The sequence below is a fragment of the Corvus moneduloides genome, chromosome 7, assembly GCF_009650955.1.
Source record: "Corvus moneduloides isolate bCorMon1 chromosome 7, bCorMon1.pri, whole genome shotgun sequence".
Classification (NCBI taxonomy): domain Eukaryota; kingdom Metazoa; phylum Chordata; class Aves; order Passeriformes; family Corvidae; genus Corvus; species Corvus moneduloides.
In genome coordinates, this window is record NC_045482.1 from 23,674,343 (window position 1) to 23,687,118 (window position 12,776).

Below are 12,776 nucleotides of genomic sequence, written 5' to 3' on the forward strand. Positions count from 1 at the left end.
GGCACACAGAACAGATGTGCTACTGCAGGCCATTGCACCCTGCCCATCCTGGAGTGGCAGGATAAGGGAGCCTTCCCAGCATGGCTGTCTTGGGAGAATCAATGAGGAATGTCAAGTCAGAGGGCTGGAGGCCAAGGCCCAGGGATGGCTTTTTGCTGTGGGACATGCAGTAGTTTGATTCCTTTGGTGCTGGGATTTCTGCTGGCTTTTTCCCCAGTGCTGTGCTGTGCCGTGCCCCCAACCTTGCCTTTTCCCAGGAGCTGAACAAGCGGCTGACGGTTCATGTGTCCTCCTTCCTGAACCACTTGTGCAACCTGATGTGCCCCTTGCTGGCAGGGCAGCCAGATGCCACCACTGCCTTCTCCTGCCACCGCTCTGCCAGCGGCCTCAGGCTGCGCGTGAAAAGCGAGCTGTCAGGACTGCCCTTCTACTGGGACTTCCACTGCTGCCCTGCTCCCTTGGAGATGGTGAGTGAAGCTGCAGAGAGTTCAGGGAGGGGAATGGCCAAAATTAAGGATCGTCCCCTTATGCTTGGAGCTTTTGAGTAGTCTCGAGCCATGTGGGTGACTGTAGGTTGCCTGACTGCCTTCTGCCTCTCCCAAGGTTTGCTGTCCCTGTTTCTTCCCGCTGAGGCTTTGGCACCTTGGTTTGTGCTGTGCAGTGACACAGGGATGGCCCAGCACATGCTGCTGTTGGGACGTGAGTGAAATGCCCTCGTGAGAGCCCACCTGGAGTTCTCCATCCAAATCTGGGGTCCTTGGCACAAGAAAAACATTGTCATGTTAGAGCGGGTCCAGAGGAGAGCCACAAAGATGATAAGAGGGCTGGAGCTCCTCTCCTACCAAGACAGATTGCAAGAGATGGGATTGTTTGGCATGGAGAAGAGAAGGCTCTGAAGAGACCTCATTGCAGCCTTCCGGTACTTGAAGAGGGCTTATTTTAAAGAGGGAGAACAGCTTTTTACATGGGCAGATAGTGATAGGACAAGGGGAACTGTTTTTTAACTAAATGAGGAGACCTTTAGATTAGCTGCTAGAAAAAATTCTTCATTATGAGAGTGGTGAGGCACTCGAACAGGTTGCCCAGAGAAGCTGTGGATGTTGCATTCCTGAAAGTGTTCAAAACCAGGTTGGATGGGGCTTTGAGCAACCTCATCTAGTGGGTTATCTTGAAAGTCCCTTCCAAACCAAACCTTTCTGTAATTCTATGTCTGGTGTGGGGTAATGCTCTGCCGGTGCCCTGTAGAGCACAGCGATGCTGTTCTCTTTAGGTGCAAGCCATGAAGCGGGGCACAGGGCAGCGGGTACCCCCAAAGGACCTGCCGGTGGTCTGTCATGACGGGCGGAATTACAGCGGTCCCCATCAGTGATGTTGTGCAGCCAATGTCTCCCCGGCATTTAAGGGGTTGCTGTTTCACGGGGCTGCCCGGCACGTTGCGTATCCGGAGGCAGCCCCTCCGCCGGGCCCCCGCAGGCGGGCAGCGCTGCGGCCGGGCTCCCCCGGGCCCTGCGTCCCTGCGCGCACAAGAGGGCGCCCGGCGCCCGCGAACCGCCCGGCGGAGCCCCGGCCCCGGGCCGGCCCTGCGGCTCCGCCGCCGGCGGGAGGCAGCGCCCGGCAGCCCCGGCGCCCCGCTCCCGCCGGGTCCCGCTGCGGGGCGCGGTTCCTCTGCCCCCGAGCGGCTGTGCTTCGGCATCGCGGGGGGAGAGCCCGGCTCCCCAGCTGCTGCGGGGGTTGTTCTCACCGCCTAGGGTGAACTGGGGAGCAAATAATCGGGGTCCTGGCTTGGCTTACCCCAGGAACTTGATGTCCCTCCTCGGGGAAGACGCACAGAGGCTGAGCTGAGGAGGTGCAAAGCCTCTGTTCCCGGCTGCTCCTTTATTTTATCTTGGATGCGAACTGGATGTCTGCAAAACACCATGGAGGTGGGAAGCAACCAGGGTTCTGAGCGTGACTGGTGTGGATGCAGCAATGGGGACCAACTCTGCCCCAGCCAGGGGCTTGAGGCGACCATGGAGCCCACCTAGCTTGGCCCATCCCATCTCTGCTGCAGGTGGTGCACTCCAAGTGCTCCAGTGGGTGATGCCCATCACCTCTGTGGCTCCTGTCTGGGGGTCAGCAAAGCACAGAGCCCACTGTGGGCTTGCCATAGGAGTGAGAACGCTTCAGGAACACTGCTGGGCTTGCTGTCCTCTCGCCCATGGGCTCAGCCTGGCTACAAAAACAAGGGGCATGATAGGCTGGGGGATCTCAAATACCCTTCTGGAGACTGAAGGAGGTGATAGGAGGGGGGCTGCTTCATGTGCCTGCTGGGCCAGGGTGGCCCATCTGGGCTCTGAGGCAGAGGACATGGCCAGGGCTCTGCATGGGGCTTGTGTGGGTGTAAGCTTAGAGGAGACACTGGTGGGCTGCAATGGGGAGCATGCACAAGTCCTGCATGTTGGGATCTCTTCTGCTTTTGATCTCACCGCCCTGGGAGTGTCTCTCCTGTTCATCAAGCCACAGTTTGACACCTTGGGTCTTTCTGGTTTTTCACCCAGCCATGCCTGTTTCCTGATAGGAACATGCCGCAAAGTGTGCAGAGCCATGGGGAGGGTCTGAGTGGCACATGGGCAGCTCTCTGCTGTCTGTTGCACCCAAATGGTGGGTGGAGCATTGCCTATTCCCTGCGCTCTGTTTCTATCGGACTCTCCCACCTAAGCTCTCCCCTGCTACAGCCCCCAGCTGTGAAAGGATGGGGCTGGGATGGAGGGATGTGTCCTACAGCATCTGGCCTGCCTTCTCCCAGCTCACATCTTTTGACCACTTCCCACTGGATGTGGGTGAGATGTGGGGTATTTTGGGGGGCCCTGTGTGACCTGGGCTGCAGCTCTTGCTAGGACATTGCTGGCTGCCCTGCTTTGACCACTCTGTGGACAGCTGTGGGCCTTTCCTAGACTCTCCCTCCTCCATTGTAGGTGTTCCGTCACCTCGTGCGGCCCCTGATTCAGATGAACCTGGTGCTGCAGTGCCAGGTGCAAGAGCTGATTTCCCTGCTGCTCCAGAAGGATGCTGAGATTGAAGATTACAGGGAGAACGGGGCCACTCTTAGCAGAGGTGAGGAGGGATGCCTGGGGCAGGGAGCAAGTTTCCTCCTTAACACTGGGCTGGCGTGCTCTGCTCCCTCTGGCTGTTACCCAGCCAGGCTTGTGTTTCATGTTTAGCTGAGCCGGCAGCACAACGGTAGCCAGAAGGCTGGGAGCAGCTTCTGGGGAGAGCTGGGGGAGGAACAGCCCTTGACTGATAGCTGTAGAAGTTGGGGAGACGCCAAGGGGCTCTCCACTACTCTCAGAGCACCTGGCTGGTCCCCAGGAGCCAGCGGGGATGCCAGCAAGGGCTGGCCCTGCAGTGGTGTCAGGCTCCCTTCCCAAGTGCAGTAGCTCACTGAGTTACTGGAGAGCAACCAGGGGCTCCCAGCTCTCCCAAACATGGAAAGTGCAGCCGTGCTCATGGGCCCCCCTCCAGCGCCCAGCCCACTTTGCCATCGGGGTGATGGGCAGACAGTAGCCCCCTTGGGCAGGACATGGGTCAGGACCTGCCGGGGGAGCCACCTTGAGGTGGCTTGTCCTCCACCTGTGGAGGTTGGCTGGGCGCTGTTATTTGGGTCATCCCTTGCTACTGCCATGCTTTGTCCTGCTGCCACAGGTGATACCTGCACTTCTGTGGGAACCTTGCCCCCTGGGCATGCGGGGAGTAGTGGGGGTCAGCCCTGGCTTGTGTATCATGTCCAGGATGATATTGTGGTCCAGACCCTGTCCCATGACAGGTGCCCCACCACAGGAGCCTGGATCTGCCCTGGAGGTACACTAGAGCTGCACTGGCCAGCTGCATGTCCCTCTATCCTGCTGTGTGTGAGCTCTGCAGGGCATGGAGCAGCCAGGACAGCCTGGCTTGAGTCCAGGGACTGATGCTGGTAAGCAGCTGGCCTCTCTTGTCCCTTGCCTGGTGCAGGGCAGAAAGCTGGGAAGAAACGCACATTGCACCCTAGTGGCTGAGCGAATCCAGCCAGGTGCTTCTCCAGACCACATCTTAGCAACAAGGTGGAAAAACTTGTGTTTTGGACAAGGTGCAGAGCAGAATATAACAGAGGTTTGTCCCTGTCCCAAAAGAGGAGGACACAGGCTGGCTCTCCCCTTCAGAAGAGCAGCTAGACAAGCAGTGCCCTGTCCCACAGACTCAGACAGCTCATTCCAGCTGTAAGATCTGGGAATGGTGTTGAGCATGTCCTGCCACCATTCCCTGCTCCTCAGTGTGGGAGTGCTGGGACAAGTGTGGATGGACACTTGGGCCTGCCTGGCTGCTCTGTGCATCATCAGGCTCAATCATGTTTTTCCAGCTTCCCTGTGGTCCTTGCATCTTCTGCTAACCAGGTGATGTGTCCCTAGCCCAAGAGGCCTGCTGGTCTTTCCTGATGATTTTGGGATGAGCGTGCTGGAGCTTTTTCCCTCACCCCATGGACAGAGAAAGGGGAAGATGGGGTGGGAGGTCTGACCAAACCTGCTCGGGCTGATCCCTCTCTACTTTGCAGACCGCCTGCGGACAGAGCCCTTCCAGGAGGAGACATTTCAGCAGAACTTAATGGCTAAGGTAAGGGCTAGTGCAAGTCCTCTGTCCTTTGGCAGAGGGGTGGTTGGGAGCTGTCATCAGCAGCTGCAGTGTGAGGTGTGCCAGGCTGAATGGGAGCACTGATGGGGATAGCTGGACTTGCCTAAAGAGGGGTTATGCCCTCTAGCTCTCCCATGGCTCTCTTTGCGTCCTTGCCCCTCATCTCTACGGCCAGCAGAGCTGGGAACGTGCCTGACATGGCCGGATGGGAACTACCTGGTTGCTGGGAGCTGCCAGAGGTGCGAGCCAGGCTGGCTGCTCCACAGGAGTGTGCCATCACTGGGGCATATTCACCTGCCTCCCACACTTGCTCTGGACCTAAACATCGCTGCTGATGGCAGGCAGGGATCAGGTGAATGAGGAGAAGCCATCTCCTTTTAGTTAATCTTTTCTTTTAGAGGCAACTTTGCAGTGATGCATTGTGGGGACAAGAGCTTTTCAGCATGTTATCCATGCTCTGCCTACCATTGTCCCCTTGGCACACTCAGCTCTAAAATCAGACATGTTCTTTGGAGAAACTGGAACTGGAAGGAGAGAGTCTTTGATCCTTTTGCATTACTGGAGATCATCACAGAAGGACTAACATGATTCAGACTGATGTGCCAAGGTCAGAAATGCTCGATGCCCATTGGTGCAAAAAGACTTGGGATGCTTCTGAGTGTTCCTGTGCTTGCTGTGAAGGCACAGCAGTGGGGAGCAGTGGTACCTGCTGGGGACCAGGGAGTCAGCCAGGGTGTCAGTGGTACCACATGGGCTTTGGGAGAATGTCGCTTTATGAGATGAGCTGATGTTGTGCAGCCAACAATAGATGATCTGCAGAGTTTCTAAAAATTAGAGATGATCCCTCTTTTATACATGAGATATTGCATCCAGTGCAGGCAACTTTCATTTCCCCTGGGTTATGAAGGATAGAGATGAATTCACTGCTGGATTGCAACTTGGAGGTTGCCTAGGGACCAGTGATCATGACCAGATTACATTCACCCTGGGCAAAGAAAAGACATTCCTAAGCAGTAATTTATATCCTTCATGCCTTGAAAGAGCTAATTTCCCAAAGCAGGGGGAAAATTATGAGTGAAATCAGCTCAGAGGAAACATTTAGATAGAAAAATGTGAATGAAAATGGTGAGCTCTTTCAGAAGAATTTCAGAAGCCACAAAAAGCCACAATTCCACGATCAAGAAAGAGGGCAGCGCTGGCCCAGAGCCCGTTCTGGTTCAGTGGCAAAGTGAAGGCAGCAATTAGAAATAAAAGAGCAGTTTATAACAAATGGGAGAGCGGGAGTAGATAGCAATCAATATAAATTAGAAATTATGAACTGTAGAAAATGGGTAACAGAAGCTAAAGACATCAGGGAAAAATCATGGTGAAGAACAGAAGGAAAGGCTTTTATTTAGTGCAGTAGGAGAAAACCCCAAGCTCCTAGCAATAGGATAAGCTGATTAGTAGACAGAGGTGGTGAAATGATTGATACTGGACCAGACATGGTAGAAGCAGTTGGTAAAGGTTTCGGTGCTGTCGCTGGAAGGGTGCAGGCAGATGTGCCAGGATAAGGGGATGATGAAGTGTCTTTGTCCAAGAGTCATCTGAACAACATCTGCTAAAGATGAACATCGGGCTTGAAATTCAGAGTCCTTCAAGAGCTGGTAGGGTGTGGGGCATGGGGGAAGGTGCAGAGTGGGCAGGAGGGGGAGTGAGGCAGCTCTGCACAGAGCCTGGCAAAAGCAGCTGGTGTGGAGCACATCTGGCAGAGACTGAAAAGATGGGATGGCAATTGGTGCTGTGTGGACCGAGAACAGTCCAGGATCCGTGTCTTGGAGCCGGAGTGTTGGGTAGGGAATGGAAGGCTCTGGGAGATGCTGCCCCTCTGCATCCTCTGGTAGCCAGGTCTGAGCACTGGCTTCAGGGGAGAGGCTGGTGGAAGGATACAGTTGTGCGTTTGGTCTGCTGGGAGGGTGTCTGTCCTCTCTGCATTCATCCCATTCTTTATAAACCCGCTGATGATGCCCTCCTGCAGCAATGAGCTGTGAGATGCAAACAGCTGCTACCTTTGGTTTGAGTGTGGTACCCCATTGTTCCTCCTGATGCCTTCTAGGTCTTGTGTTAGTGAGGAACACCAAACACAGCTTTTCAGCTCTTTACCACCAAAACTGGCTCTTCGCCCCAGTCTGTCCTCTCATCTTGTGGCAGAAAGGGGGTCTGGATGGCCTTATTGTCTCTGTGCAGTTATTTCAGAGCCCCCAAAAAATTTAATACTCTGTTTATCAGCTCCTAAAAGGAGCAGCACAAGGAGCTGGGGTCCTTCAGGACATGCTGCAGGGAGCTGGGAATGCTGCAAGCACTCCCATGTCTAGGTTTTCAAAAAGATGCCGGACAATCAGCACAGAGTCACAGGAATGGATTGAGAGCTGGGGAGAGAGCCCAGCATTGAGGGACTTGGAAGGGAAGAGCTCTGTCTAGCTTATCAGGGAGAAAATTGAGAGGCTCCTTGATTACAGTGTGTGAGGGTCTTTACAAGGAGAAAATGCTGGTTAGTGAAGCTCTCTCTTTAATCTTGCAGAGAACAGTGGAGCACAAGCCAGGCACTGGGAGAGAGAGCCAGGCAATTTCAAGTTAGAATGGAGGCACTTGGGTTTGCTCCCGCAAGTGACTGGGGCATGCTCCCAAGGGCAGTGGTTGATCCTCCATCTCTTAATGTCTCCAAAAGTGGGCTGGGAGCCCGCCTGGAAGAAAACCAAGTTGCTGGGTTTGGTCTTGGGATGTGCGTGGTTGAATATCAGTGGGCAGGAGGTCAAGGAGAGAGATGTATTGGTCCTTCCAGTACCTCCATCTGCAAAATGGGGCTAGAGGTTGTGGATGTTTGGTAGTGGGAAGCACCTCTTGGCTGGAAAGGGATTGTGATGATGTGGTACAGGGCTGGACGCAGGCAAATGCTCCACAGCTTTGCTTACTTCCCAGACCTTTGCCATATCCCACATGGAGAGGAAAGGACCTGTCAGTCCCCCAGGGCAGAGCTGCACAGCCTCTCAGCTTAGACATGCCCTTTCTCTGGGCTTGTGTGCACTTGGCTGTTCAGGGCATTTTAACTAACCATGGGGAGTTTTCCAGCAAAGCCCTGGTAATATTTATACGTTTAGGAAATGATGCTTTCACACACACAGTTTTTGGCAAGGGTTCACTGCTGAGCAGCTGCCTGGGCTTGAGCAGAGCTGGAAGGAGAGCAGTGGCTGTGCATAAGCTGAGGCAAAACCGGTGGCTTTTATTGGCAAGGCCAGGGGTTCACGCCACGAGGGGAAGGAGCAGGCGGCTGGAGAGGGCTCAGTGTTTCAGAGCTGCCCCAGCACTGTTCCCAACAGTCTAGGACCCAGCAGGCTGGGGATATTTTGTCCCCAGGCATCCCTTTGGATTACAGAAATGACCCCACAGGGCAGGGTGGGGTGCCCACCCATGGGCTTTGAGAGCCTTCCCCAGCTTGGCTATGGTCAGCATTTCATGACACAGCTTATGCCAGAGTCTGCGGTCTGACTTTGAGCGGGAAGGGCGAGCAGGTTCCTGCAGCGCTGTGCCCCCTGCTCTGAGGAGGGCAGGGACAGGTACATCGAGGACAAGCTCACGGATGCCATCAGTGCAAATATAGCCCCCGCGCCCCAGGATGCTCTGCCCTGTGTATTTTTATCTGCTGTGGCTGGCGCGCGGGGGCGGCTGCTCCGCACCTCCGCAAGCGGAGCGCGGGACCTCGGCAAACAGGACGCGGCGGGTTCACGGCTCGACCCCGGGGCCCGGCGAGGAGGAGGAGGATGTACCATCAAAACAAGCAACGCTGGAGAGGAAGATAAACAAACAGGCAGCTTCCAGTGCGGCCCCAGCCGAGGGCGAGTGGGAGCCCCGGGGCCAGGGCTGGCGGTGGTGCCGGCAGCGGTGCTGGCTGACGTCAGGGCGCCCGGGGGTCAGCATCCCTCTTATTGTTTCCCACCGGGGCTGGGACCAGGGCCAGGCACCCGTCCCCGTCCCGTGTGGGGACACAGGCCAGCGGGGCAGGTGGAGGATGGCCAGGACGCACTCTGGAGCCACAGGCCATTGCCACGCCGGGGTCCAGCTGGGTACCTGGCTGCACACTGCCTGCCTCCAGCACCCTGCCTCTCCTTTTTAACAGGAACTAAAAATAAGCCCTGGGTAGCGGAGTGGCCACGGTCTGGCTGAGGACGAAGGCGGTGGTGGCCTGCGTATTTTGCAGGGTGGGGACAGCATCCCTCAAACCCACGCCAGCTTAGTGCAGTGGAGAGGAAGCAGCCCTTTGGCTGCTTCAAATGAGGGATGTTTTTAATTAGCGCAAGGTAGATGCGACTTTGCAGCTGCAACTGGGCCAGAGCGGGGCTGGTGGTGTGTGTGCAACATGGAATGCTCGCACACGGGTTGCACGGCTCAGGGAGAACCTGCTGTGGGTGCTCAGCTGGGCTAGGGTCCCTTGGCATGGGGCTGGGGAAGGAGCTGGTGACCACAGTGCTGTTGTTAACAGGGCTGAGAGGTGCAAAAGTTGCACAGCCCTGAGCAGGTTGTCTCAGGGCAGAGGTGGCAGCATGGGGCTGGCTCGTGGGGCAGCTCAGATGAGTAGAGCAAGCTCTTGTGTGCTGCCAAGCATTTATGCTGTGCTTGCCCTGTGAGCCCCATGGGTGCTGGTGTCTTATTCTGGATTGGGGCCATCTGGAGGGTCTTTGCTTCATTCCTGAGCAAGCTTTGGTCACATCATCCCATCGCTGCCCTGGGGTCTGAGTCCCACACTGGAAATGCAGCGGGCCATGGCTGCTGAGCAGAGCTGGACACACACTGCCCTGCACACACGTGTACTCAAGGAGCTGCACACTGCTGCAAGCAGGAGTGGGGCGAGGGCTGCTTGTGCTCAGTGTGAGCACATGTACCAGAGCAGGAGCGTGAGAACAAGACTTAGGAGTGTACATACTGGCACTGATGGAACAAGGGGCAGAGTGCCACATCTGCTGGCTGAAGCGGGATGGGGGACAGGGGCTAGCACTTTGTGCCCACAGTGGTGCACTTGGGGAGATGCACTGGCGGTCATCACTGTGTGGGTACTGACCACCGCCTGTGCACCAGCCCCCTGCACCGGTGTTTGCCACGGAGGCGCATTGCGGTTAGTGCTGCGGTGTTATTTATTTATTTGCTGAGGCCCCATCAGGTGAGGGGCACCCAGCCAGGATGCACTTTTGGGGATGCCACCAGCAGCCACAGGCCGCTTGCACAAGCAGTGAGTCAATGGAGCTACATGCTGCTAAAACCAGACTTGGCACAGGCAGCCCAGAGCAGCAGTCTGCCTGAAAGTGCCCAGACCACGGGCAAGCAATGAGTCCCCAGCTGCTGGACCAGGGCTAGGCTGGCTGTGATTGCTCCAGCCCCTTGCCTCTACCAGGGATGTGGGGGCTGTCCCAGGAGCCCTGAGGGTATGCTCCTTCAGGGGATGTGGGGGTTTCACAGCCCAATCCCCTGTGCCACTGTAGAGAGTGGGTGGCACCTGAACCAGGTACAGGCAGCTCTCTGCTTGGTCCCAGCCCACTTCAGCCCAGCATCACCTGGTAGTTTGTTTGGGGATGGAGGGATGGACAAGCACCATCACAGCCACCCTCCCTGGGGTACTGTACAGCCCTTGTCTGACATATGTGGTCTGGCGTGTGCAGGGAACCCTCCTTTGCAGTCGGGGTGCTCCTCATCCTCTCCATGCCGTGCCATGCTGTGCCATACCATGCAAAGCTGTGCCGTGCTCTGCTGTGATGTGCCAGGTTGTGCCATGCCATGCCATGCACTGCAGGCTTGAAGAGGGGAATCACAGACCTTCTGGCAGAAGGGGCCAGATGCTGCTCCTGCGGGAGAGGCCCCAGTCTGTGCATGGGCACTGGCTGCGCAGTGCTGCTGAGGAACAGCTCGGCTTGGGGGATGATTGATCTCGTGTCAGCAGGCGGTGGTTTGAGCCAGTGCCAGGCCTCAGCTCAAATGGGAGCATTGAAGGGGGAGAGCCCCTTCCCCCTCCTGAAAGCAGAGCAGCAATCCCCCTGCCACCACCCCTGGCCCTGCTCCCACATCTTGGCCATTATCGGCCCTGCGGCTGCAGGCAGCTGCCCAGCCCTGGGGAGAGTGCGAGGGGCAGCAGGGAGTGCAGAGGTGTCTGGGGTCCCAGCCCCACCAGGCTGGGCTCTATGGCTGTGTTTGGGTTAGAGGAGGGCAAAGGGAGCATGCAGGGATGGTTAGCAGGGGAGGAGGTGTAGGGTATGGTCTGCCCCTCACCACTGTGCCTTGCAGCCACCTGTCCCAGCCCTTCAGCTCAGGATGTGGCAGCAGCTCCTGGAAGCAAAGGACCTTTTGGAGGAAAACAGGGTAGACTTTGATGGGGCACTAAAGGCATTGCTCTGTGTCAGCATCTCTGTCCAGAGCTGATAGGATTTGGACTGGGGTGTTGCCATCCGCACTGTCTCCAGGGGCAGAGGAGCAGTGCTGCCTGCACCCCTGGTGCTGCCCTCCAAGCACCCAGCACCCCTTCTGTGCTCGAAATGGGCTGTCAGGATTTTTTACCATGTTCCTGTGTGTCTTGAGCCCTTCACTAGCTTCCTCCATACCCACAGCTGCATCCCTTCTCCAGTGGCATCCACTGGCAGCTTTTATTGGTGTTTCTGAAAGCTGATCCCTCCCTATCGCATGCGCCAAAGCCCCATAGCCTCTTCCAGTTGTGCCAGCCCATGCAGAGGTGACACTGAACAGCTGAGACGTCTGGGCAGACAGCAGCACCTGGGAACGGGTTGCTCTGCACCCCAGGGGGTACAGCCACTGGATTCCTGAGTCTGCCTGCTCCCACTCTGCTCAGACCTTCGCACCCTAGGTATCTGTGTAAGGAAACAGGGCCATTCATGTATTTCTCTCTCTATTTATACCTTTCCCTTTCCGAATTTAGTGTGTGCACAGGCAAAGGGGGCAGCAAATGCCGGGGCCACTGATGTTCTTGGCTCCAGCACCGGCTGGAATTTCGTCCTGGAATGTATCCTGAACCGCTCTGAAAACACGAATAAATCTCTGTGTGTTGTGTGCATGTGTGTACACAAATACATAGACAACGTATAGACGTGGAGCCGTATAGGGCGTTTGTGAGCTTTGCTATTTAAAGGAAGGAGTAGGTTCAAGGGTTCTCAGCGAGGCAAACACTTCTCGATCAAAGGGATGCAGGGTGCTCTGCTAGTGACCATGCATCTTAGAAGATAGCTGGCACTTGCTTTGGCCTCTCCAGGGACCTGAAGCCACCCTGTTGGTGCCCAAAGTAGCACACCCACCAAGCCCCAAGCAGTGCTCTGATCCTGTGGTGCCTACATTTGATTGAGGTCTCTGCTTCCTAGCCTCCAGTTTCTCAGTGAGAGCCCCAGAGAACCAACTCCTGTGCTGCTAATACAGGCTGCAGAGCCTGATGTAGAGCCAGATGATGTAAAGCAAGGACATTGACCCCTCTGTGGCATGGGTTGGCCCAGGGCTTCTGGAGTGTCAGGGGTTGTCTCCTGAACATCATCTAGTGCTCACAGCTCTTGAGGAAAGATCATGTGGGAAAGGAGAAAATAAATGCTGGGTAACAGGTCCCAAGCAGGTGCTAGGCTGGGCATCTCCTTGGGATTCTGCAGCATCTGGTGCTCATGCCTGTCTGGGAATGACAATGAAATGGGGAAAATATAAATTTGGTACCAGATCCCAAACAGGATGCTTGGCCATGCCAGGAGGGCAATTCTTCTGGCGGTGCTGGCAGCTGCCTTGCTGTGGGTCCTGGATGAGGCCCTGGTGGGAGAACCACTGGGTCTCCCAGCACCCTTTGGCCAGGGAGCTGGTGCCCTATTTAGCCCAGCTCAGGATCACGGTGGCTTCTTTTCTTCTGGATGCTGAAAAACCTGATATCTTGGTCTGAAAATGCCCATGTTTGGTCTCTGGCCAAAGGCGGTATGTTTGTGGGTGGGGGAAATTGGAGCAAATTCCTGCTGTGAGTCCTGCACGTGTGCGCGGGCGTGTGGATAGGGGAAATATAGTTTTCCTCTTGAAAAAAAGCCCTGCTTATTTTTATACAGAACTCCAGAAGGGCTGAAGGTGGAAACTTGGTCTGT

The 12,776-nt window shown here is 56.0% G+C and overlaps 1 protein-coding gene across 3 annotated transcripts in view; it reads left to right on the forward strand.

Moving 5' to 3' along the window:
- Nucleotides 1–12,776, forward strand: part of NHEJ1 (non-homologous end joining factor 1) — a 43,308-nt gene that overhangs the window by 1,704 nt on the left and 28,828 nt on the right. For all 3 annotated transcript variants that reach the window (XM_032115406.1, XM_032115408.1, XM_032115407.1), the window contains exons 3-5: nt 258–467; nt 2,955–3,093; nt 4,565–4,623. In XM_032115406.1, the coding sequence (XP_031971297.1) occupies nt 258–467; nt 2,955–3,093; nt 4,565–4,623 (408 nt within the window). The remainder of the gene's footprint in view (nt 1–257; nt 468–2,954; nt 3,094–4,564; nt 4,624–12,776) is intronic.